We start from the raw sequence: 27,679 nt of genomic DNA, 5'->3' as shown, positions 1-27,679 counted from the left end.
AGTCCTGTTCAGCCGCACCCCTGTCTATTATACCAAAATTATATCCACTCTGTTCTTCCCCAACAATTTCCCGCCTGAATCTGACAGAAACTATTCATGCATTGCACAACATAGGATTAGGGAATCCAGACAGACGAGCCCTGAACAATCATGGCGCCTAATGTCTTATCATGTGAGCGACCAGACATGACCAATCAATTGCTTACTAGTATTCACGTGACATCAACTGGACACGCCCCTTAGCAACCAAACCCAAAACATCCCGCGCGGCCGCCATCTTTTTGTAGCCCAGAGCCCGTTACTGCAGGCAGCGAAAATAATGAAGCCGGAGATAAACAGCGCTGACGAGGCCGGAAGTGACGACAGAGCCTTGTGTCAGGGATGATCCGGGGTACAAGTGCCGGGGTCTGTCACCTGGATCCGGGGAGTGGGAAACCGTGTGCGCCCCCTGCTGGCTACAGGGAGCTGTGTCACTGCTGATAGCGCAGCCGGGAGCCTGGGAAAGAGGGTGAGGGAGCAATGGCGGCTGCCCCTACTGTCTGATATACTATGTCCCCCGACACCTGTACTGTGCCCCCCCCCCCTGACACCGACCTCACACCTGTACTGCCCCCCCCCCGACACCGACCCCACACCTGTACTGTGCCCCCCCCCGACACCGACCCCACACCTGTACTGTGCCCCCCCCCCCGACACCGACCCCCACACCTGTACTGTGCCCCCCCCCGACACCGACCCCACACCTGTACTGTCCTCCCCCTGACACCGACCTCACACCTGTACTGTGCCCCCCCCCCGACACCGACCCCACACCTGTACTGTGCCCCCCCCCGACACCGACCCCACACCTGTACTGTGCCCCCCCCGACACCGACCCCACACCACACCTGTACTGTCCCCCCCCCTGACACCGACCTCACACCTGTACTGTGCCCCCCCCCGACACCGACCTCACACCTGTACTGTCCCCCCCCTGACACCGACACCACACCTGTACTGTGCCCCCCCCGACACCGTCCTCACACCTGATATACTATGTCCCCCGACACCTGTACTGTGCCCCCCCCCCTGACACCGACCTCACACCTGTACTGCCCCCCCCCCGACACCGACCCCACACCTGTACTGTGCCCCCCCCCGACACCGACCCCACACCTGTACTGTGCCCCCCCCCCCGACACCGACCCCCACACCTGTACTGTGCCCCCCCCCCGACACCGACCCCACACCTGTACTGTCCTCCCCCTGACACCGACCTCACACCTGTACTGTGCCCCCCCCCGACACCGACCCCACACCTGTACTGTGCCCCCCCCCGACACCGACCCCACACCTGTACTGTGCCCCCCCCGACACCGACCCCACACCACACCTGTACTGTCCCCCCCCTGACACCGACCTCACACCTGTACTGTGCCCCCCCCCCGACACCGACCTCACACCTGTACTGTCCCCCCCCTGACACCGACACCACACCTGTACTGTGCCCCCCCGACACCGTCCTCACACCTGATATACTATGTCCCCCGACACCTGTACTGTGCCCCCCCCCTGACACCGACCTCACACCTGTACTGCCCCCCCCCCGACACCGACCCCACACCTGTACTGTGCCCCCCCCCGACACCGACCCCCACACCTGTACTGTGCCCCCCCCCGACACCGACCCCACACCTGTACTGTCCTCCCCCTGACACCGACCTCACACCTGTACTGTGCCCCCCCCGACACCGACCCCACACCTGTACTGTGCCCCCCCCCGACACCGACCCCACACCTGTACTGTGCCCCCCCCGACACCGACCCCACACCACACCTGTACTGTCCCCCCCCTGACACCGACCTCACACCTGTACTGTGCCCCCCCCGACACCGACCTCACACCTGTACTGTCCCCCCCCTGACACCGACCTCACACCTGTACTGTCCCCCCCCGACACCGTCCTCACACCTGTACTGTGCCCCCCCCCGACACCGTCCTCACACCTGTACTGTGCCCCCCCCGACACCGACCCCACACCTGTACTGTGCCCCCCCCTGACACCGACACCACACCTGTACTGTCCTCCCCCTGACACCGACCTCACACCTGTACTGCCCCCCCCCTGACACCGACCCCACACCTGTACTGTGCCCCCCCTGACACCGACCCCACACCTGTACTGTGCCCCCCCTGACACCGACCCCACACCTGTACTGTGCCCCCCCTGACACCGACCCCACACCTGTACTGTGCCCCCCCTGACACCGACCCCACACCTGTACTGTGCCCCCCCTGACACCGACCCCACACCTGTACTGTGCCCCCCCTGACACCGACCCCACACCTGTACTGTGCCCCCCCTGACACCGACCCCACACCTGTACTGTGCCCCCCCTGACACCGACCCCACACCTGTACTGTGCCCCCCCTGACACCGACCCCACACCTGTACTGTGCCCCCCCTGACACCGACCCCACACCTGTACTGTGCCCCCCCCCCGACACCGACCCCACACCACACCTGTACTGTCCCCCCCCCGACACCGACCTCACACCTGTACTGTCCCCCCCCTGACACCGACACCACACCTGTACTGTGCCCCCCCCGACACCGTCCTCACACCTGTACTGTGCCCCCCCCGACACCGTCCTCACACCTGTACTGTGCCCCCCCCCCGACACCGACCCCACACCTGTACTGTGCCCCCCCCCTGACACCGACACCACACCTGTACTGTCCTCCCCCTGACACCGACCTCACACCTGTACTGCCCCCCCCTGACACCGACCCCACACCTGTACTGTCCCCCCCCTGACACCGACCCCACACCTGTACTGTCCCCCCCTGACACCGACCCCACACCTGTACTGTCCCCCCCCTGACACCGACCCCACACCTGTACTGTGCCCCCCCTGACACCGACCCCACACCTGTACTGTGCCCCCCCTGACACCGACCCCACACCTGTACTGTGCCCCCCCTGACACCGACCCCACACCTGTACTGTGCCCCCCCTGACACCGACCCCACACCTGTACTGTGCCCCCCCTGACACCGACCCCACACCTGTACTGTGCCCCCCCTGACACCGACCCCACACCTGTACTGTGCCCCCCCTGACACCGACCCCACACCTGTACTGTGCCCCCCCTGACACCGACCCCACACCTGTACTGTGCCCCCCCTGACACCGACCCCACACCTGTACTGTGCCCCCCCTGACACCGACCCCACACCTGTACTGTGCCCCCCCTGACACCGACCCCACACCTGTACTGTGCCCCCCCTGACACCGACCCCACACCTGTACTGTGCCCCCCCTGACACCGACCCCACACCTGTACTGTGCCCCCCCTGACACCGACCCCACACCTGTACTGTGCCCCCCCTGACACCGACCCCACACCTGTACTGTGCCCCCCCCGACACCGTCCTCACACCTGTACTGTGCCCCCCCCGACACCGACCCCACACCTGTACTGTGCCCCCCCCGACACCGACCCCACACCTGTACTGTGCCCCCCCCGACACCGACCCCACACCTGTACTGTGCCCCCCCCGACACCGACCCCACACCTGTACTGTGCCCCCCCCGACACCGACCCCACACCTGTACTGTGCCCCCCCCGACACCGTCCTCACACCTGTACTGTGCCCCCCCCGACACCGTCCTCACACCTGTACTGTGCCCCCCCCGACACCGTCCTCACACCTGTACTGTGCCCCCCCGACACCGTCCTCACACCTGTACTGTGCCCCCCCTGACACCGACCCCACGCCTGTACTGTGCCCCCCCTGACACCGACCCCACGCCTGTACTGTGCCCCCCCTGACACCGACCCCACGCCTGTACTGTGCCCCCCCTGACACCGACCCCACGCCTGTACTGTGCCCCCCCTGACACCGACCCCACGCCTGTACTGTGCCCCCCCTGACACCGACCCCACGCCTGTACTGTGCCCCCCCTGACACCGACCCCACGCCTGTGCTGTGCCCCCCCTCGACCCCACACTTGTACTGTGTCCTCGACACCGACCCCACGCCTGTACTGTGCCCCCCGACACTGACCCCACACTTGTACTGTGTCCCCCGACACCGACCCCACACCTGTGCTGTGCCCCCCCCGACCCCACGCCTGTACTGTGCCCCCGACCCCACGCCTGTACTGTGCCCCCCCCGACCCCACACTTGTACTGTGCCCTCCGACGCCGACCCCGCGCCTGTGCTGTGTCCCCGACGCCGACCCCGCGCCTGTGCTGTGTCCCCGACGCCGACCCCGCGCCTGTGCTGTGTCCCCGACGCCGACCCCGCGCCTGTGCTGTGTCCCCGACGCCGACCCCGCGCCTGTGCTGTGTCCCCGACGCCGACCCCGCGCCTGTGCTGTGTCCCCGACGCCGACCCCGCGCCTGTGCTGTGTCCCCGACGCCGACCCCGCGCCTGTGCTGTGTCCCCGACGCCGACCCCGCGCCTGTGCTGTGTCCCCGACGCCGACCCCGCGCCTGTGCTGTGTCCCCGACGCCGACCCCGCGCCTGTGCTGTGTCCCCGACGCCGACCCCGCGCCTGTGCTGTGTCCCCGACGCCGACCCCGCGCCTGTGCTGTGTCCCCGACGCCGACCCCGCGCCTGTGCTGTGTCCCCGACGCCGACCCCGCGCCTGTGCTGTGTCCCCGACGCCGACCCCGCGCCTGTGCTGTGTCCCCGACGCCGACCCCGCGCCTGTGCTGTGTCCCCGACGCCGACCCCGCGCCTGTGCTGTGTCCCCGACGCCGACCCCGCGCCTGTGCTGTGTCCCCGACGCCGACCCCGCGCCTGTGCTGTGTCCCCGACGCCGACCCCGCGCCTGTGCTGTGTCCCCGACGCCGACCCCGCGCCTGTGCTGTGTCCCCGACGCCGACCCCGCGCCTGTGCTGTGTCCCCGACGCCGACCCCGCGCCTGTGCTGTGTCCCCGACGCCGACCCCGCGCCTGTGCTGTGTCCCCGACGCCGACCCCGCGCCTGTGCTGTGTCCCCGACGCCGACCCCGCGCCTGTGCTGTGTCCCCGACGCCGACCCCGCGCCTGTGCTGTGTCCCCGACGCCGACCCCGCGCCTGTGCTGTGTCCCCGACGCCGACCCCGCGCCTGTGCTGTGTCCCCGACGCCGACCCCGCGCCTGTGCTGTGTCCCCGACGCCGACCCCGCGCCTGTGCTGTGTCCCCGACGCCGACCCCGCGCCTGTGCTGTGTCCCCGACGCCGACCCCGCGCCTGTGCTGTGTCCCCGACGCCGACCCCGCGCCTGTGCTGTGTCCCCGACGCCGACCCCGCGCCTGTGCTGTGTCCCCGACGCCGACCCCGCGCCTGTGCTGTGTCCCCGACGCCGACCCCGCGCCTGTGCTGTGTCCCCGACGCCGACCCCGCGCCTGTGCTGTGTCCCCGACGCCGACCCCGCGCCTGTGCTGTGTCCCCGACGCCGACCCCGCGCCTGTGCTGTGTCCCCGACGCCGACCCCGCGCCTGTGCTGTGTCCCCGACGCCGACCCCGCGCCTGTGCTGTGTCCCCGACGCCGACCCCGCGCCTGTGCTGTGTCCCCGACGCCGACCCCGCGCCTGTGCTGTGTCCCCGACGCCGACCCCGCGCCTGTGCTGTGTCCCCGACGCCGACCCCGCGCCTGTGCTGTGTCCCCGACGCCGACCCCGCGCCTGTGCTGTGTCCCCGACGCCGACCCCGCGCCTGTGCTGTGTCCCCGACCCCGCGCCTGTGCTGTGTCCCCGACCCCGCGCCTGTGCTGTGTCCCCGACCCCGCGCCTGTGCTGTGTCCCCGACGCCGCGCCTGTGCTGTGTCCCCGCGCCTGTGTCCCCGCGCCTGTGTCGTGTCCCCTTCCTGATGCTGCATTGGCGCGCACCCCCTTAACACTGACGCTCCATCTCGGTGCCGTCCTGCAGATCGCTCATCGGTGGGATCCGGAGTCTGGAAGATGAGGCGTCTGAGCCGCAAGAAGACGCTGACCCTGGTGAAGGAGCTCGATGCTTTCCCCAAAGTGCCCGACAGCTACGTGGAAACGTCAGCAAGTAGGGGGACGGGTATGTGATGGGCTCTGATCTTCTGGGGCTTCTACAGTTATACAGGGCCTGTACTCGAGGAGCGGCTAATGCCGTCACCTGTGGTACAACATGGGGGCCACCATTCCCAAAGCATGACGGCGCCCCCGCTCTCCGCTCCGTTGTACTCACACTCCTCTCTCTTCCCAGTGTCCCTCCTGGCCTTCTCCGTCATGGCCGCCCTCACAGTCCTGGAGTTCCTGGTGTATCGCGACACGTGGATGAGATACGACTACGAGGTGGACAAAGACTTCACCAGGTTCTTATCCCTCCTCACCGTGCAATTACACAGATCAGACACCGGGGGTAGCAGAGACAGATCAGACACCGGGGGTAGCAGAGGGCAGGAAGTGTCACCAGAGTGTGGTGTTCCCGTTATACGGTGGGGCTTCCGGGGTTCGGCGGGTCTATAGGCCCCCCGCTCTCATTATTAGGGCATACAGCCAGGATACAGATGTGGAGCAGGAGTTCAGGGTCTTTTTATTCTTATTTTACTTTTTTTTTTTTTTTTTTCTCCTTTGTAGTAAATTGCGGTTGAACATCGATATCACGGTGGCCATGAGGTGTCAGTGTAAGTTTGCTCCTGGCCAGCAGGTGGCGCAGTGGCTGCATCCTTGCTCCGCTGCTTCTCATATGTTCTCTGCCCTCCAGATGTTGGGGCCGATGTCCTGGACCTGGCGGAGACCATGGTGACGTCTGCGGAAGGACTGGTGTACGAGCCGGTGAGCAGGACTGACACCTATATGGGGGGGATTTAGGGTGCCCTTGACGCCCCCATATTGCTGGGATGTCTGATATATGGCTTTGCCCATTAGATGAGTCCTGACCGCGGCTTATGTCTTTCAGGTCGTTTTTGACTTGTCTCCTGTGCAGCGGCAGTGGCATAGGTGAGACTCTAGTGGGGGGCTCGGGGGTCCACCATGTTGGGTCTCGTGACCGTTCCTTTGTGTTTAGGATGCTGCAGCAGATTCAGAACAGACTCCAGGCCGAGGCGTCATTACAGGACCTCCTGTTCAAGAGCGCCATGAGGAGCTCAGTCACCGCCCTGCCCTCCAGGTGAGACGGCCCGAGACCCTCACAGACAGGACTACACCTGCTGAGGGTCGTAAAGGCTTTCTGCCATTTTATAGTGCTGCACTGTATATTGGGAGTAAATATGGCGGTGTATGTGGCAGGGCTGTAATGACTACAAACCGTCTTGTCTGCTTTTTAGGGAAGATTCCCCTTCTGAGCCGCCCAGCGCCTGCCGGATCCACGGGCACCTCGATATCAATAAAGTGGCCGGAAACTTCCACATCACTGTGGGCAAGTATGTTATTCTGTACCGAGCGCGCAATCCACCGGGAATCGGTCACACATCATGTATATGGCGTGATCAGTACACCGACTACTGTTACCCATAATGCATTATACTCCAGAGCTGCACTCACTATTCTGCTGGTGTACTCACAGTGTACATACATTACATTACTGATCCTGAGTTACATCCTGTATTATACTGCAGAGCTGCACTCACTATTCTGCTGGTGCAGTCACTGTGTACATACATTACATTACTGATCCTGAGTTACATCCTGTATTATACTCCAGAGCTGCACTCACAATTCTGCTGGTGCAGTCACCGTGTACATACATTACATTACTGATCCTGAGTTACATCCTGTATTATACCCCAGAGCTGCACTCACTATTCTTCTGGTGCAGTCACTGTGTACATACATTACATTACTGATCCTCAGTTACATCCTGTATTATACTCCAGAGCTGCACTCGCTATTCTGCTGGTGCAGTCACTGTGTACATACATTACATTACTGATCCTGAGTTACATCCTGTATTATACTCCAGAGCTGCACTCGCTATTCTGCTGGTGCAGTCACTGTGTACATACATTACATTACTGATCCTGAGTTACATCCTGTATTATACTCCAGAGCTGCGCTCACTATTCTGCTGGTGCGGTCACTGTGTACATACATTACATTACTGATCCTGAGTTACATCCTGTATTATACTCCAGAGCTGCGCTCACTATTCTGCTGGTGCAGTCACTGTGTACATACATTACCTTACTGATCCTGAGTTACATCCTGTATTATACTCCAGAGCTGCACTCACTATTCTGCTGGTGCAGTCACTGTGTACATACATTACATTACTGATCCTAATTTACATCCTGTATTATACTCCAGAGCTGCACTCACTATTCTGCTGGTGCAGTCACTGTGTACATACATTACATTACTGATCCTGAGTTACCTCCTGTATTATACTCCAGAGCTGCACTCACTATTCTGCTGGTGCAGTCACTGTGTACATACATTACATTACTGATCCTGAGTTACATCCTGTATTATACTCCAGAGCTGCACTCGCTATTCTGCTGGTGCAGTCACTGTGTACATACATTACATTACTGATCCTGAGTTACATCCTGTATTATACTCCAGAGCTGCACTCGCTATTCTGCTGGTGCGGTCACTGTGTACATACATTACTGATCCTGAGTTACATCCTGTATATACCCCAGAGCTGCACTCACTATTCTGCTGGTGCAGTCACTGTGTACATACATTACATTACTGATCCTGAGTTACATCCTGTGTTATACTCCAGAGCTGCACTCACTATTCTGCTGGTGCGGTCACTGTGTACATACATTATATTACTGATCCTGAGTTACCTCCTGTATTATACTGCAGAGCTGCACTCACTATTCTGCTGGTGCGGTCACTGTGTACATACATTACATTACTGATCCTGAGTTACATCCTGTATTATACTCCAGAGCTGCGCTCACTATTCTGCTGGTGCGGTCACTGTGTACATACATTACATTACTGATCCTGAGTTACCTCCTGTATTATACTCCAGAGCTGCGCTCACTATTCTGCTGGTGCGGTCACTGTGTACATACATTACATTACTGATCCTGAGTTACATCCTGTATTATGCTCCAGAGCTGCGCTCACTATTCTGCTGGTGCAGTCACTGTGTACATACATTACCTTACTGATCCTGAGTTACATCCTGTATTATACTCCAGAGCTGCACTCACTATTCTGCTGGTGCAGTCACTGTGTACATACATTACATTACTGATCCTAATTTACATCCTGTATTATACTCCAGAGCTGCACTCACTATTCTGCTGGTGCAGTCACTGTGTACATACATTACATTACTGATCCTGAGTTACCTCCTGTATTATACTCCAGAGCTGCACTCACTATTCTGCTGGTGCAGTCACTGTGTACATACATTACATTACTGATCCTGAGTTACATCCTGTATTATACTCCAGAGCTGCACTCACTATTCTGCTGGTGCTGTCACTGTGTATATACATTACATTACTGATCCTGAGTTACATCCTGTATTATACTCCAGAGCTGCACTCACTATTCTGCTGGTGCAGTCACTGTGTACATACATTACATTACTGATCCTGAGTTACCTCCTGTATTATACTCCAGAGCTGCACTCACTATTCTGCTGGTGCAGTCACTGTGTACATACATTACATTACTGATCCTGAGTTACATCCTGTAGATCTTTTATTTTAAAAATGAAAAACATAACAATAATAACAGAAACATAACAAAATTAATAACCACAAAATAAACAATGTAATGAAACTGGTCCAGCCGCTCCCTGTCTCCTCACACACATCTAGGCCGCGGCGCTTGATTTGAGGAAAAGATGGCGGCTGTTAGCGGCTCATCTGCCGGACGGAGGTCAGCGGCGATGCAGCCGGGAGATGAGGCGGCGCGAGGCGCTCATCTCCCGGCCAATAGCAGCAGAAGTATCCCGACCGGCGGCGGCGCCGCTGACCTCCATGCAGCTAGGGTGTCAACAGAGGACCGGGGAGCGGCGCTGCAGTCGGGATACTTCTGCTGCGAACGCCCGCTCATCTCCCGCCTTCTCGCAGCGGACGGAGCCGCACAGGCAGCGACTCTCCCCAGTCCTCACCAATACGATTCGCTGAACTTGGCGCCACATTTAAACACTGCTGTTCTGATTGGTCGTGGACGCTGCCGGAACCAAGAGGGGAACCAAGGCGTCCTTTAAGGTCTTATAGAATTCAGATGTTAAGCCATCTGGACCGGGAGATTTCTTTAGGGCAAGCCCTTCAATCGCCAACTTAACTTCCTCTTCCCTGATCATCTCTGTCAAAACGCCAAGAGAGGGGTCTACCCCTGGTTCGGGGACGGCTTCAGCCAGAAAAGCAGACATCTCATCCCAATCCAGATCCCTCTTCCCCAAGAGGTGCGAGTAGAAGGATCTGACGACCTCCAGGATCCCTGATCTGGATCTTTTCAGGGACCCCGCAGTGTCAACCAGTCCTGTAACAACTTTACTATTCACTGACATCTTGCAGTTTCTGTAAGGGTCGGGCGAGCGGTACTTCCCGTAATCCCTCTCAAAAACCAAAGATGCGTGTCTATCATACTGACACCTCATTAGCAAAGATTTCACTCTGGAGATCTCCTCGCGGCTACCTCCAGTTGAGACAAGATGCTCGAGTTTCCTCCTCAGGCCCTGATACAGGCGATACCTGTCCAGGCTCCTGAGGCTCGAGAGCTGGCTGAAGAATCTCGCCACCCTTTTCTTAAACATCTCCCACCACTCTGACTTACTACTACAAAGATCCAGTAAGGGTACCTGGCTCTGAAGAAAATCCTCAAAGGACTGTCTTATCTCCGCTTCTTCCAAGAGAGACGAATTGAGCCTCCAAAAGCCTCTTCCCATCCGGGGGGTCTCTGTAACATTCAGAGAAAACAAAATCAAACAGTGATCGGAGAACTCCACATCAACAACAGATACTGCTGAAGAGACGGCTTCCTCCTTTAAATAAAACCTGTCTATCCTGGACCTACAGTTACCTCTATGATAGGTGAAACCCTCGTGGCCTGCGGTGTGCCGGATGTGGACATCCACCAGGCGAGCCTCACTAGCTATACTATTAAGGGCGACGCTATCATAAGTCAGCTTGTCTCTGGAACCTCCTCTATCCCGGGGCCTCGTGACAGTGTTGAAGTCCCCTCCAAAGACGACCTGGCGACTCGTAAAAAGGTAGGGCTTGATCCTCGTAAAGAGACACTTCCGGTCCCATTTAGATTGGGGACCATAGATGTTAATGAGCCAGAGCTCTTGTCCCTTCATGAGGACATCTAATATCAGGCACCTCCCCATTTCTAACTCAATAACCCGTCGGCATTCTACTGGTGCGGAAAAAAGGACCGCCACTCCGCTATACGGCTCGGCCGCAAGAGACCAATAGGAGGGCCCGAGTCTCCACTCCCTCTTAGCTATAAACACCTCTGCTATATTTGGCAGCCTGGTCTCTTGCAAAAAGAAAATGTCAGCTTCAACCCGGCTGAGAAAATCAAAGGCCGCAAATCTAGCCATGTTTGACTTAATGCTGGCGACATTAATGGAAGCCAGCGTCAACGGAGTGGGTACCGCCATCATTGGTGATTGAGTTAGATGGCTTTCTTCTTCCCACTCCCCTTATCCTCTGCCTCAGAGGAGGAGTCCTTCCCCCTCTTTAATGACACAGAGGTATCCATTTCAGCATTTTTCCTTCTTTTTTCGTCCTCGTCTCTGGACTCTGGGCCAGTCCCTCCCCCCAAGGACCTTGCATCCCCAGGAGAAGGAGACTCGGCGCCCCCTGTAAGCTCCGCTGAAGCCGAAACCTCACCCTCAGCCTCCTCCTCAGAGGAAGAGATGTTATCAAGGGCTTGGAACCGGTTAGAAAGACCAACTAGAGGGGAGTCGGTTTCACCTTCCTTAGGTACCTTGGTCAGAGCGGGAGAAGATGTTTTATCTCCCTTCTTTCTCTTCTTTTTGGTGCCGAGCTTACGCTTGTGCTCTAGCCACCGCTTATTATCCTCATCCATACTTTCATAATGGGAGGATTCTGAAGCAGAGGCAGTTTCCTCCCTGTGGATCCTCCTGACCTCCTCATCCAACTCATCATCCCTCGGGGCCTCAGCAGCAAGACTGGCATCCAGGACAGGGGCTGCCCCGGTAGTCTGGGGCTCGCCCCGCTCCCTCTCCTGTCTGCGCTTGTCTAGACGCCTCAGCTGGGCAGGCGTCTTTTTATTGCTTTTCTTCCCTGGCCCCTCAGCTCCCCCACCCCTGCTAGTCCCCTCCCCAGCAGAATCGGCCTCACGGCTTACTCCCACCGGGGTCTCGACTGCATTAGCGAAGGAGCGAGGACAACGGCTGAATGGGTGACCTAACTCACCACACAGGTGGCACCTAATCTCCACACAAGAGGCAGCAAGATGGCCGACACCCCCACACAACGCGCATTTCTGCACAGTGCAGTTTGCACTGAAGTGTGTGGGGTCGCCGCACCTGTGACAGAGCTTCGGTTGCCCCTGGTAGAAGACCAGGATACGATCCCTACCCAGGAAGGCAGACGATGGAATGTGGGCAACCGTACCACCTGAACGCTTACGTTTTACCATAAACGTCCAGGCCCCTGACCAGATACCAAACTCGTCGCGGTTTTTCTTTGGCATCTCCACCACCTCTCCATACCGACCAAGCCACGTCATGATGACATAGCAAGAAAGCGACTCGTTACGAGTCATCACGGTCACTTTCTTGATCTGGTTTTGGTGAGACACTGCTTGAACGGCAAAGTCTCGCCAGCCGGGCTCATTTTTTGCCAACTCATAATTCGTCCAGGAGAGCTCAAGCCCCTCCGGGCGAACAAAGCTGACATCAAACTCAGGCGTGGAATAGGGATGTATCAAGGCGTAGATGTCAATCGCCTTGAAGCCCATCCTCAGCAGGAGCTCCACAACTTTAGACCTTGGAGGACATGCATCACTGCCCCTCCACCGAAGACGGACCACATTCCTACGCACACTGCCTGGCCCGGCTGTTGGGAGGGACCACACTGTATCTCCCCCTTTTTGCTCTCGGAAGGCCCCGAGGCCATGCCTCTCTATCCAGAAGGATAGATCAACCTCTCGACCCTCTACCATTAGTGATCTCTCCCCCTTCTTTAGAGCCTCCAGAAGGCGCCGTTGCAACATGCCGTCCCCAAAGCCCGGAGACTAGGATGAGGATGCCCTATTTGCCCGGCAGTGACACTGGCATAACTCTGGACAGGTGTTGCCACCCCCGGGGGGGCAACCGGACCAGTGACTACATCAGCCCCAACAGCAACACCATTACCCACCTCCATCTCACCCTCCACCAAACCAGCAACCACACCACTAGACAATGAATTAGCTTCATTCACCCCCACCACCACATTCATTCCACCAGTAACAATGGTGGATGACCTTTTGACCTCCGTATCAGGCACAAGGGGCTCAGTCACCTCCATGGAACTGGAGGCGACCTCACCCCCGGTCTTATGTGTGCCCTCCACATCATCGGTCGGTAATTTCCGCTGTTTGACATTTGGTATAATGTGCCGCTGATCTTTAGCTGCTGTTAGGCGCCGCTGATCTTTAGCATCAGGATCTTCCGGACCAGCGACGCCAACACAAAATAACACTTTGGTGGGAGGACTGGAACGCTCAGCCCCAGCAGCCCCCTCGCACTGCCGCCACTCCTCAACTAGTGATCAGCGGCAACAGCATTCAGAGGCGCCGAGGCTACCGGAGCTGCCCCCGACACCGGGCTGCTCCCCCCCTCCCACTGAGGAGCGCACCACAGCATCGTGGCCTGATGGAACGCCCGCCGCCGGGCCGCCCTCACTGTCCAGCCTCTCGGCTGATGCACCTCCTGCTACGTCCCCGCTACTACAAGCAGAGACAGAGCTCTGCGCCTCACTACCGCGCTCTGTAATCTCCCCGCGCCTTTGCACCGGATCCACAGCAGAACCCGGGCTGGGCTGGGCAACGGGGCTTATACAGCGAGCTGAGCCTGCCGCCGACTCAGGGGGTACAGGGAGGGGGGCATATACGTATCTTACCGCCTCCTGCAGCTTTGGCTTGGTCTTCTTTGCCTTTTTGTGGCCCCCAGGTGCCTCTTCTGGTAGATCATCACCAAGATGGAAGTTTTGGAGGCACACTGGGGACTCCAGGAGCTTAATCTCCGCCATTAGCGCCCCTCCCTGGCCGCTGCTGTCACTGTCCTCCCCAGAGCCGGCAGAAATGCGACCGAATGTCATTGTCGCCTGTCCTGCAGGGAGCTCGCTGCACGTGGCCTGCGGGTGACTTTGCAGGCTGCCAGGTGGGGCTTCCTGCTGGTCATCATCACTCTCCTCATCCACCTGGCTCTCAGGCTGCAGCCCCATCTGCCTCTGCTCTCTGTTATCAGCCATTTCTCTGAATCGATCTTCATTAATTAGTTTTTCCTTAAACGGACCACTCTGCTCCCTGATGGTGGCTTTCCTTAGTTCCAGCACATTAATTTCACTGGTCAGCCTCTTTACCTCCGTCTGGAGTTTAGTCTTCCTTGGTTTGGAGGCCCCGCAGCTTTGACGCTTGTGCAGCGCAGCTCCTCCCGAAGTCTCCTGACAAGCTTACTTGCATCTTCATACTCACGGAGGCGGCTCATGACCCGGGAGGCATAAGTGGACAGACTCCCGGGCACTTTGCAACCCACAACCTTCCTCAGTGAGGTCGGCTTCACCTCCGTGAGCACTCAGCTTTCCTCCGGAAGGAGCGTCATCATGCATGCTGTCAGGCTTACACTCCATTCTGGAAGCCTTGCGGATTCTCTGGGTTTCCAAAAACCCAGAGGGAGTAAGAGCCACATTGCTGTGACTCCTGGTGGAGTGTCTCACCCCCAAGTCCTCCAATGTGCAGGCCGGTTTCTGGTTTCTCCTGCCCCCCGCCGGCCTGGTTCGGGAAGCAGAAGCCTGGGACTTGGCTCCATCACTCATCCCAGGAAACCCGCTCCCTCCCTGGGTAGGAGAGAGAGCAGATCCCCAGGTGGAGAGGTGTTGGTTCTCAGACCTGTGGAGCACACAGCAGGATCTGCAGCCACCACAACCATAATCACCATAGTGAGCAACAGCTGATCAGAGCTGCACTCACTATTCTGCTGGTGCAGTCACTGTGTACATACATTACTGATCCTGAGTTACATCCTGTATTATACTCCAGAGCTGCAGTCACTGTGTACATACATTACATTACTGATCCTGAGTTACATCCTGTATTATACCCCAGAGCTGCACTCACTATTCTGCTGGTGGAGTCACTGTGTACATACATTACATTACTGATCCTGAGTTACATCCTGTATTATACCCCAGAGCTGCACTCAGTATTCTGCTGGTGCAGTCACTGTGTACATACATTATATTACTGATCCTGAGTCAAATTCTATATTATACTCCAGAGCTGCACTCACTATTCTGCTGGTGCAGTCACTGTGTACATACATTACATTACTGATCCTGAGTTACATCCTGTATTATACTCCAGAGCTGCACTCACTATTCTGCTGTTGCAGTCACTGTGTACATACATGACATTACTGATCCTGAGTTACATCCTGTATTATACTCCAGAGCTGCACTCACTATTCTGCTGGTGCAGTCACTGTGTACATACATTACATTACTGATCCTGAGTTACATCCTGTATTATACTCCAGAGCTGCACTCACTATTCTGCTGGTGCAGTCACTGTGTACATACATTACATTACTGATCCTGAGTTACATCCTGTATTATACTCCAGAGCTGCACTCACTATTCTGCTTGTGCAGTCACTGTGAACATACATTACATTACTGATCCGGAGTTACATCCTGTATTATACTCCAGAGCTGCACTCACTATTCTGCTGGTGCAGTCACTGTGTACATACATTACATTACTGATCCTGAGTTACATCCTGTATTATACTCCAGAGCTGCGCTCACTATTCTGCTGGTGCAGTCACTGTGTACATACATTACATTACTGATCCTGAGTTACATCCTGTATTATACTCCAGAGCTGAGCTCACTATTCTGCTGGTGCAGTCACTGTATGCATACATTACTGATCCTGAGTTACATCCTGTATTATACTCCAGAGCTGCACTCACTATTCTGATGGTGCAGTCACTGTGCACATACATTACATTACTGATCCTGAGTTACCTCCTGTATTATACTCCAGCGCTGCACTCACTATTCTGCTGGTGCAGTCACTGTGTACATACATTACATTACTGATCCTGAGTTACCTCCTGTATTATACCCCAGAGCTGCACTCACTATTCTGCTGGTGCAGTCACTGTGTACATACATTACATTACTGATCCTGAGTTACATCCTGTATTGTACTCCAGAGCTGCACTCACTATTCTGCTGGTGCAGTCACTGTGTACATACATTACATTATTGATCCTGAGTTACATCCTGTATTATACTCCAGAGCTGCACTCACTATTCTGCTGGTGCAGTCACTGTGTACATAATTACATTACTGATCCTGAGTTACATCCTGTATTATACTCCAGAGCTGCACTCACTATTCTGCTGGTGCAGTCACTGTGTACATACATTACATTACTGATCCTGAGTTAAAACCTGTGTTATACCCCAGAGCTGCACTCACTATTCTGCTGTGTTCGTACATTATATGCTGATTTATTGCTGTACTTTTCTATACCGTGTAGGGCTATCCCACATCCCAGGGGTCACGCACATCTAGCTGCTCTCGTCAGTCACGACAGTAAGTATATTATTTGTAGATGCGTATCTGCACGACCAGCGTTCCTTTCTAGCAGGAGGACTGCCGGGGGGTGCCTCGTCCCTCTTGCCGCCGCCGGGGGGTGCCTCGTCCCTCTTGCCGCCGCTGGGGGGTGCCTCGTCCCTCTTGCCGCCGCCGGGGGGTGCCTCGTCCCTCTTGCCGCCGCCGCCGGGGTGCCTCGTCCCTCTTGCCGCCGCCGCCGGGGTGCCTCGTCCCTTTTGCCGCCGCCGCCGGGGTGCCTCGTCCCTTTTGCCGCCGCCGCCGGGGTGCCTCGTCCCTCTTGCCGCCGCCGCCGGGGTGCCTCGTCCCTCTTGCCGCCGCCGCCGGGGTGCCTCGTCCCTCTTGCCGCCGCCGCCGGGGTGCCTCGTCCCTCTTGCCGCCGCCGCCGGGGTGCCTCGTCCCTCTTGCCGCCGCCGCCGGGGTGCCTCGTCCCTCTTGCCGCCGCCGCCGGGGTGCCTCGTCCCTCTTGCCGCCGCCGCCGGGGTGCCTCGTCCCTCTTGCCGCCGCCGCCGGGGTGCCTCGTCCCTCTTGCCGCCGCCGCCGGGGTGCCTCGTCCCTCTTGCCGCCGCCGCCGGGGTGCCTCGTCCCTCTTGCCGCCGCCGCCGGGGTTGGTCTTCGGGGTCGCCCTCAGTTTATGACCGGAGCTTTTCCTTTACAATTAGGTTATAACTTCTCTCATCGCATCGATCACTTGTCCTTTGGAGAAGTCCTACCTGGAATCATCAACCCCTTGGATGGAACGGAAAAAATAGCAGAGGAAAGTAAGTGCACCCCTCTTTACTTTCTGCTGTCTTGTGTGTGACGTACGGGAGTTTAGTCATCCAGGCTTCGTATCCCCGTGAGGCATCACTGTCCTACATTTTTTTTTGCAGGTAACCAGATGTACCAGTACTTCATCACCATCGTCCCCACCAAGCTTCACACGTACAAGGTGTACGGGGACACGCACCAGTTCTCGGTGACGGAGCGGGTGAGATCCCATTACTGATGACATCACTGGTAGCTTATAATAAACCCTCCACTCACTGCCTCCATTGTGCCGCTATAGGAGCGCGTGATTAACCACGCCACCGGCAGCCACGGAGTGTCGGGGATCTTTATGAAGTATGACATCAGCTCGTTAATGGTGACCGTGACCGAGGACCACATGCCCCTGTGGAAGTTTCTCGTGCGGCTCTGCGGCATTATTGGGGGGATATTCACCACCACAGGTGCGTCCTTACCTCGGGGGGAGGGTGCACTTCTGTGGTCTTGGGTGTTTAATTTGTAGGTTTGATTGGTTGTTTGCGTCTCTCCTCAGGGATGATCCACGGACTGGCCGAGTTTTTTGTGGATGTTGTTTGCTGCCGTTTCAAGCTTGGAGTTTACAGTCGTAACGAAGTGAGTGTGATGCTGACGCTCCTCTCACAACGGGGCTGTTATGGGGCGGGAGAAACTGCAACGTGATCTGATGCTCGCTCCGCCAGTCTCATATCATGCCGGCTGTCACTGTAATGTGATCCCCCTCCTGCCTACTCACAGCATGCCGGCTGTCACTGTAATGTGATCCCTCTCCTCCCTACTCACAGCATGCCGGCTGTCACTGTAATGTGATCCCCCTCCTGCCTACTCGCAGCATGCCGGCTGTCGCTGTAATGTGATCCCCCTCCTGCCTACTCACAGCATGCCGGCTGTCGCTGTAATGTGATCCCCCTCCTCCCTACTCACAGCATGCCGGCTGTCGCTGTAATGTGATCCCCCTCCTGCCTACTCACAGCATGCCGGCTGTCGCTGTAATGTGATCCCCCTCCTGCCTACTCGCAGCATGCCGGCTGTCACTGTAATGTGATCCCCCTCCTGCCTACTCGCAGCATGCCGGCTGTCACTGTAATGTGATCCCCCTCCTGCCTACTCGCAGCATGCCGGCTGTCACTGTAATGTGATCCCCCTCCTGCCTACTCGCAGCATGCTGGCTGTCACTGTAATGTGATCCCCCTCCTGCCTACTCGCAGCATGCCGGCTGTCACTGTAATGTGATCCCTCTCCTCCCTACTCGCAGCATGCCGGCTGTCACTGTAATCCCCCTCCTGCCTACTCACAGCATGCCGGCTGTCACTGTAATGTGATCCCCCTCCCCCCTACTCACAGCATGCCGGCTGTCACTGTAATGTGATCCCCCTCCTGCCTACTCGCAGCATGCCGGCTGTCACTGTAATGTGATCCCTCTCCTCCCTACTCGCAGCATGCCGGCTGTCACTGTAATCCCCCTCCTGCCTACTCACAGCATGCCGGCTGTCACTGTAATGTGATCCCCCTCCCCCCTACTCACAGCATGCCGGCTGTCACTGTAATGTGATCCTCCCTACTCACAGCATGCCGGCTGTCGCTGTAATGTGATCCCCCTCCCCCCTACTCACAGCATGCCGGCTGTCACTGTAATGTGATCCCCCTCCTGCCTACTCGCAGCATGCCGGCTGTCACTGTAATGTGATCCCCCTCCTGCCTACTCACAGCATGCCAGTTGTCACTGTAATGTGATCCCTCTGCTCACAGCTTGCCGGCTGCACTGTAATGTGATCCCCCTCCTGCCTACTCACAGCATGCTGGCTGTCACTGTAATGTGATCCCCCTCCTGCCTACTCACAGCATACCAGCTGTCACTGTAATGTGATCCCTCTACTCACAGCATGCCGGCAGTCACTGTAATGTGATCCCTCTACTCACAGCATACCAGCTGTCACTGTAATGTGATCCCTCTACTCACAGCATACCAGCTGTCACTGTAATGTGATCCCTCTACTCACAGCATGCCGGCAGTCACTGTAATGTGATCCCTCTACTCACAGCATGCCGGCAGTCACTGTAATGTGATCCCTCTACTCACAGCATACCAGCTGTCACTGTAATGTGATCCCTCTACTCACAGCATGCCGGCAGTCACTGTAATGTGATCCCTCTACTCACAGCATGCCGGCAGTCACTGTAATGTGATCCCTCTACTCACAGCATACCAGCTGTCACTGTAATGTGATCCCTCCTCTCACAGAATACCGGCTGTCACTGTAATGTGATCCCTCCTCTTTGGTATAAATTCTATCACCACATGTCACACAATTTCCCATTTTGTGCAGTAGATTCTGAGAAAACCCCCAGACTCCGCATTCATGATCTGCAGGTTTCTGAGTCTGTGTATGTGAATAATTAATTGTACGGGGGTGCGTTCAATATAATAGCAGTGTGGAGGTCAATCAGTGAGGTCAATCATTCTGTGAAGAAACAGGTGTGAATCAGGTGGCCCTTATATAAGGGTGAAGCCGCACATGTTGTAAATGCATTTCTCCTTGAAAGCCTCAGAAATATGGGTCTTTCGAGTCTTGTTCAGAAGAACAGCGTACTTTGATTAAAAAGTTGATTGGAGAGAGTAAAACTTATAAAGAAGAGCAGACAATGATCGGCTGTTCAGCTAAAATGATCTCCAATGCTTTACAATGGAAGAGAGACGTGGAAGAAAACAGAAGACTACCATGCGAATGGATGGAAGAATAGCCAGAATGGCAAAGGCTCAGCCAATGATCAGCTCCAGGATGATCACAGACAGCTTCAAGTTACCTGTGAGGACTGTGGCAGTTAGAAGACGCCTGTGTGAAGCTAATCTCTTAGCAAGAAGTCCCGGCAAAGTCCCACTGTAAAAAAGACATGCACTGAAGCGGATACAATTGGCCAAAGATCACATCAACTGGCCTAAAGAGAAATGGAGAAACATTTTGTGGACTGATGAAAGTAAAATTGTTCTTTTTTGGGTCCAAGGGCCGCAGACAGTTTATCAGACGACCCCCAAACTCTGCATTCAAGCCACAGTACACCTTGCAGACAGTGAAGCATGGTGGAAGCATCATGATATGGGCATGTTTCTCTTACTATGGTGCCAGACCTATTTACCGCATACCAGGGATCATGGACCAGTTTGCATATATTAAAATACTTGAGGTCATGTTGCCTTACGCTGAAGAGGATATGCCCCTGAAATGGGTGTTTCAACAAGACAACGACCCTAAACACACCAGTAAACGAGCAAAATCTTGGTTCCAGTCCAGCAAAATTGAGGTTCTGGAGCGGCCAGCCCAATTCCCGGACCTTAATCCGATAGATCACTTGTGGGGTGACATCAAAAATTCTGTTTCTGAGGCAAAGACAAGAAATGCCAAAAAATTGTGGGATGTAGTGAAAGCCTCCTGGAATAACAGCTGACAGGGGCCAGAAGTTGGTTGACTCTATGCAACATAGATGTGAAGCAGCTCTAAAAAAACTGTGGGTAACAACTAAACATTAGGTGAGTGATTCACAGGAATGCTAAATCCTCAAAAAGAGACATATTGTGAGTTTCTAAAGACAAATGCAGACACTGCTGTTTATTAGAACAGAACAATGGTCATTTTTTGTTATTTTCTGTAAAGTAGTTAAAAGTTATCTACATTTCTCTCCATGTTGTGAATTAGAAAACAGTCTACAATGTTCCCAATGCTGAAAATAACAACTAGGAGAGAGATTCTGTGCTTCACTCTGTACATCCATGTCTCTGCTTTACTCCATAGTAACACTAGATGGCGCCACAGCAATATATTCCACAGGAATCATCCCCAACATCTGGCCCTGTAACTACAACTCCCAGCATGTCCTGACATGTTAAACAGCGCGGAGTCGGCTCTGCTCATCCACATGATGAAAACTGCTGTATGTAATGATTTTATTATTTTTTTTTTGTAGGAGAACCATGTCCAGAATCTCCTCTCCTCCAATCACAGTGCGGAGACCTCCACCCCGGACCCTCTATGATCAGAATAAACCCATCCTCCGCTCTTTTACACCTCCGGCTCTGCTGTTTACTTTTTCTTATATGAAGGCGGCTGCTCTGGGACCTATTGCACAGGAATAGACGGACAGCTGTGCCGTTCAGGAGCCCGAAAAAGCTGGGTGATATTAGAAGCCCATGTAACAACAGTCCACACTATTCCCCTCATTAAATGTGCTTGATGTCACTTCTGTGCACTAGATGGCGCTGTTCACCTCACAAAGCCTCAACAGGACTGACTATAATAACAGTAATACACAGTGAACCCACCACAGTGTCATCACATCCCGAGCCACCGGGGGCGCAGTCACCCCACTATGGACACAGCTTAAGTGCGACCTTACATCATACGCTGCCTGCAGAGGAGCAAGGTGTCGGGGTACTGTACTGGGTGATGTAAGAGGGGGTAATCCCAATATAGGGGCTCGATCAGTACACTGATCACAGCGTGTCCATCCGCACGGACCACCAAGCCTCTAGTGGTGGCTGCAGACAGAATCCTATCATGTATCTCTGTATACAGGGAGCTCCCCCTAGTGGTGGCTGCAGACAGGATCCTATCATGTATCTCTGTATACAGGGAGCTCCCCCTAGTGGTGGCTGCAGACAGGATCTTATCATGTATCTCTATATACAGGGAGCTCCCCCTAGTGGTGGCTGCAGACAGGATCTTATCATGTATCTCTATATACAGGGAGCTCCCCCTAGTGGTGTCTGCAGACAAGATCTTATCATGTATCCCTGTATACAGGGAGCTCCCCCTAGTGGTGGCTGCAGACAGAATCTTATCATGTATCCCTGTATACAGGGAGCTCCCCCTAGTGGAGGCTTCAGACAGGATCTTATCATGTATCTCTGTATACAGGGAGCTCCCCCCTAGTGGTGACTACAGACAGAATCTTATCATGTATCTCTGTATACAGGGAGCTTCCCCTAGTGGTGGCTGCAGACAAGATCTTATGTATCTCTGTATAAAGGAAGCTCCCCCTAGTCGTGACTGCAGACAGGATCTTATCGTTTATCTCTGTATACAGGGAGCTCCCCCTAGTGGTGGCTGTAGACAGGATCTTATCATGTATCTCTGTATACAGGGAGCTCCCCCTAGTGGTGGCTGCAGACAGGATCTTATCATGTATCTCTGTATACAGGGAGCTCCCCCTAGTGGTGGCTGCAGACAGGATCCTATCATGTATCTCTGTATACAGGGAGCTCCCCCTAGTGGTGGCTGCAGACAGGATCTTATCATGTATCTCTATATACAGGGAGCTCCCCCTAGTGGTGGCTGCAGACAGGATCTTATCATGTATCTCTATATACAGGGAGGTCCCCCTAGTGGTGGCTGCAGACAAGATCTTATCATGTATCCCTGTATACAGGGAGCTCCCCCTAGTGGTGGCTGCAGACAGAATCTTATCATGTATCCCTGTATACAGGGAGCTCCCCCTAGTGGAGGCTTCAGACAGGATCTTATCATGTATCTCTGTATACAGGGAGCTCCCCCCTAGTGGTGACTACAGACAGAATCTTATCATGTATCTCTGTATACAGGGAGCTTCCCCTAGTGGTGGCTGCAGACAAGATCTTATGTATCTCTGTATAAAGGAAGCTCCCCCTAGTCGTGACTGCAGACAGGATCTTATCGTTTATCTCTGTATACAGGGAGCTCCCCCTAGTGGTGGCTGTAGACAGGATCTTATCATGTATCTCTGTATACAGGGAGCTCCCCCTAGTGGTGGCTGCAGACAGGATCTTATCATGTATCTCTGTATACAGGGAGCTCCCCCTAGTGGTGGCTGCAGAAAGGATCTTATCATGCATCTCTGTATACAGGGAGCTCCCCCTAGTGGTGGCTGCAGACAGGATATTATCATGTATCTCTGTATACAGGGAGCTCCCCCTAGTGGTGGCTGCAGACAGGAACTTATCATGTATCTCTGTATACAGGGAGCTCCCCCTAGTGGTGGCTGCAGACAGGATCTTATCATGTATCTCTGTATACAGGGAGCTCCCCCTAGTGGTGGCTGCAGACAGGATCTTATCATGTATCTCTGTATACAGGGAGCTCCCCCTAGTGGTGCCTGCAGAAAGGATCTTATGTATCTCTGTATACAGGGAGCTCCCCCTAGTGGTGCGTCCTTTGTGAATTAGACTCTTGTTTCCAGAACATCCCACTTCTGAGGGCATTGACGTTTTGAAGTTTGGAGACCGGTCATCATCTTGACCTGTTATGTTGCTCAGATCATTCCTTATCATCCATCATTCAGCTGAACGAAGTGCAGTCTTGTGGGAACCCCACTGCTAGGTTCTTGGTGCAATTCAATGTTTAGGTAGGTGGCGCGTGTCACATCCGGCACAGCATTGCCCCATCACACTGTCTCTGCCTCTTCCCATAGTGCGCCCCAGTGCTTTCTCCTGATGAGTCTCCTGACGCGACTCATCAGACCAGGCCGCCTTCTTCCATTGCTCCATGGTTGAGTTATGATGCTCATGTGCCTATTGTGGGCGTTTTCAGTCTTGGCAGGGGTCAGTAAGGGCTCTCTGGCAGGGGTCGGTAAGGGCTCTCTGGCAGGGGTCGGTAAGGGCTCTCTGGCAGGGGTCGGTAAGGGCTCTCTGACCATTCTCATAAGTCATCTTTCTCCTCTGTCGATGTGACAAGATTTGGGTTGTACTTATTGCTTCCTTTGCCGTTGCGTGATACTTGCCAGATCTGTGTCACCTACACCTCCTAGAAAGTAAACGAGTGAGATTTACGAGGGCACGAGTGGTTTATAGGCCTTTTTATATGACTTGTACATCCTGCCCATTGCTGCTCTTCATCTCAGGGACACAAGTAAGAGGCATTGGCAATGCGCTATTAAAGGAGCAGAACTAATCACATGTAAACACTGTAAGGTAAACACTGTAAGGTTACAAACGAACCCACAGTGGTAGCCATATTGTGGCCTGAATGCCACGAGAAAGTGATTAATTGGCGGAAAAAACTACTGCTGCGGGTTCCTGGGCAGTACAGCAGTGGTTTCCAAAACCACGCCCCTTCACTGACATCACTCAGTGCTTTTCAGCTATTGGCTGAATATGTAAGTCATGGACTTCCTGCTTAGCTCCTCCTCTAAAATAAAGCCCGAGCGTTCGAGATCATGTGCAGGAAGTCTGCAATGAGCAGCTTTACCCAATAGCCTGGTATTTTACACGTCTTAATTTACTCATTTGCATGGAGTTTTCCTTTAAGCTATTCCTTAAAATTTTCAGAAGATTCAAAACTGCTTGGAATGTCGCAACTTTTTTTTTTAAAACTTTTTGACGTTTTTACATTAGTTCCGCCAACTTTTTGAAAAGCAGCTGGACTTTTGTGGGGAAAGGTGGCCGAGCACATCCGGCAATTTTATCATTTATACCACAAAAGTGGCATAAATGGCGACAGAAATGTACTTTAGTCGCTGATTGGCGTACAGTTTTTGCAGCGACGCACGAGTTGTGTCTTACTCCAGCGCACTATTCATCTAGAGCCGGGATGTCAAACACACACAGAGGGCCAAAATGAAAAACTTGGACCAAGTCGCTGACCAACCAGTATACAGTATAATGGGCCACACGCAGTCCACCATACAGAATAATGGGCTCCACGTAGTCATCCGTACAGGATAATGGGCCCCACATAGTCTTCCATACAGAGTAATGGGCCCCACGTAGTCCGCCATACACTATTATGGCTCCCACGTAGTCTGCTATACACTATTATGGCCCCCACATAGTCCGCCATACACTATTATGGGCCCCACGTAGTCCGCCATACACGATAATGGGCCTCATGTAGGGGTGGTGGTTCTGGTGTTGCAAGCCAAAAAAAAACACCCTGCTGGTCAGATTTATCCCACAGGCCAGAGTTTGTCATGTATGAGCTAAAGCTTGACGTGCAAAACTAATCAGGGCATCAGTCGGCGGTCGTAGTGTCTAGTGTTTGTAGGGAGTTATGCTTCCGAGATGATCAGTACGTTATCGGCAGCACATTCCATGTTTACCTTGAGCTATGTGCTGCCGATAATGATTTTCATGCTGGCATTGGGTGATTGCCGGCACTTTTACATAGGCATAACATTTGTTCTCCAAATGTTCGCTCCCGATTATCGTTATCGGCAGCACATCGCCCCATGTAAATACGGAATGCGCTGCCGAGACCGTACTGATTATAATAATGATCTCTCTGTCCCCATCGACACACACGTCGGCCTGTGTGAACAAACGCCTAATGACTGCCATAAATTAGTAACGTACAGTAATGTAAGAGCTGCCCGCACCCCCTGCCAGTGACGCTGCCCCCCACCGCTCTCGGCAGCACATCGCCCCATGTAAATATGGAATGTGCTGCCGAAACTGTACTGATTATAATAGTGATTGCTCTGTCCCCATCTACACCTGTCGGCCTGTGTGAACAAATGCCTAATGACTGCCTTACATTAGTAACATACCGTTATGTAAGAGTTGCCCGCACCCCCTGCCGGAGACGCTGCCCCCACACCGCTCTCGGCAGCACTTGCACTGGCTCTGCTCGTCTCCCTTGCACACAGTGAGTGGCGGTCGCTGTGTTTGGCTTTCTCAGGCTCGGGTGAGTACAGCAGACACTTGTGGATTTTTCCCTCTCTCCTTTATAACCACTTGTGGTACGTGGTCAGCAGCCGCCTCCACCTCAGAGACCCCGGGGGACGCGGGCAGGGACAGGGGCCCTGTACACATACATGTTTATCTTCTCTCCACCTCGCCTCCGCTTTATAATCTGCTGCCGGTTACCAGCTCCTGGATAGAAGAGCCGTGTATTTATTGGACGGGGACGAGGGTTCCTGTGCCGAAATGTGGAGGAGCAAGAAAAATGACAGCTGTGAGGGTAATATCGGTGGTTAAAGGGGTCCCTGTTCATTTCCCTGCCCCTTTATTACCAACATTCAGCCTGGTTGCTATGCACGCACTGCCTAACAACCAGAGTGTGTCCATAGCGACCAATCTGACTAGTGACACCCCTCCTTGTCATCGACAGATACCCCTGAAAAGGAGTTCTGATGTAGCAGTAGGAAACTGCAGGCTGCGGCCCACGTGGCTCCTGATGTGAAGATGACAATTTTGCTCGGTTGCTATAGTAGTCCTAATAACTCCCTAGCAACCAGTCAGTCTAATCATTTAGCATGCCCAGACAATAATCTAACAGCCCCCCAGGGACCCCCAACAAGGAGTATTGGCTTAGCAGTAGGGACACACCATGACACTTTTCACAGGATGGTTGTTGTTGACAGTTTTTGTCTGGTTGCTATGGAACTGCCCATAGTCATAGCCCATAGCAACCAGTCTGTTGAGTTGAGATTCTGTCAAATTTAAGAATCTTATCAGGGACCCCTAAAGGGGAGAAATGGCTAGCAGTAGGAAACGGCAGGCTGCGGCCTAACATGCTACTACTGGTTACTATGGATACATTGCCTAGCAACCAGTCTGTCTCTGAAGAAACTAACAGCCCCCATTGTCAAGGAAGTAGTGACTTAATGCTGGGGGGTGGTTGCCATGAGGCCTTTCATACGAGATGCTTGAATTAGACCTTTCTGTCTGGTTGCTAAGGACACACTGCCCATAGTAACCAGTTGGAAAAATTGGGACTGATTTGAGGGCATAGAAGTGACGGTGGTCCATCGAAAGATAAACCGCTCCTTCCTCTACCTTTTATTTCTTAATAAGACGGCATTTCCCCATAAAACGCCTGAGGTCGGACCTCCCCTTTAAGGTCTCGCCATGTTCTCCTACATGTGTACATTGTTGCTGTAGTTACAAGGACGCGTCTGGCTTCTCGGGCTTTCGACAGGCGCAGCAGTGTGACCACATGACGAGAGAATGGGAATGTGTTTATTATGATTACGCCCGTGATAAGCGGCGCTTCCTTCCCCCCCAGACACCACACACAGGCAGCTTCTCCCATAAGTGCCTCCACCAGCGTCCCATAAATTGTAATGTATCGCTCCCATAGAGCCCGTCCAGCTCCATCTTGCACTACCACCCACTCCTGACTCGTTGCCAGCCCTTTGGCTCGGGGTACACAGGCCTCTTTGTCCCGGCTGATGGTCGTGGAGACACTTACTCCTCACCACGA

General features: G+C 54.7%; 1 protein-coding gene across 1 annotated transcript; it reads left to right on the top strand.

Annotated features, from left to right (window-relative positions):
- Window positions 1-284: 284 nt before the first annotated feature.
- On the top strand, window positions 285-21,742 carry ERGIC2 (ERGIC and golgi 2). Its single transcript, XM_073650351.1, has 14 exons — window positions 285-508; window positions 5,906-6,043; window positions 6,212-6,320; window positions 6,586-6,632; window positions 6,713-6,783; window positions 6,908-6,948; window positions 7,016-7,117; window positions 7,275-7,370; window positions 16,654-16,709; window positions 17,390-17,488; window positions 17,600-17,697; window positions 17,776-17,938; window positions 18,028-18,107; window positions 21,471-21,742. The coding sequence occupies exons 2-14, from the start codon at window positions 5,938-5,940 to the stop codon at window positions 21,537-21,539; spliced, it is 1,137 nt and encodes a 378-aa protein (XP_073506452.1). The 5' UTR covers window positions 285-508; window positions 5,906-5,937; the 3' UTR covers window positions 21,540-21,742.
- Window positions 21,743-27,679: the final 5,937 nt, after the last annotated feature.

The sequence above is a fragment of the Phyllobates terribilis genome, unplaced genomic scaffold, assembly GCF_046119375.1.
Source record: "Phyllobates terribilis strain yellow unplaced genomic scaffold, ASM4611937v1 Scaffold_10__3_contigs__length_209671492, whole genome shotgun sequence".
NCBI lineage: Eukaryota > Metazoa > Chordata > Amphibia > Anura > Dendrobatidae > Phyllobates > Phyllobates terribilis.
Note: the sequence above shows the minus strand (reverse complement) of the source record. Positions and strands in the feature narration are given on the sequence as shown.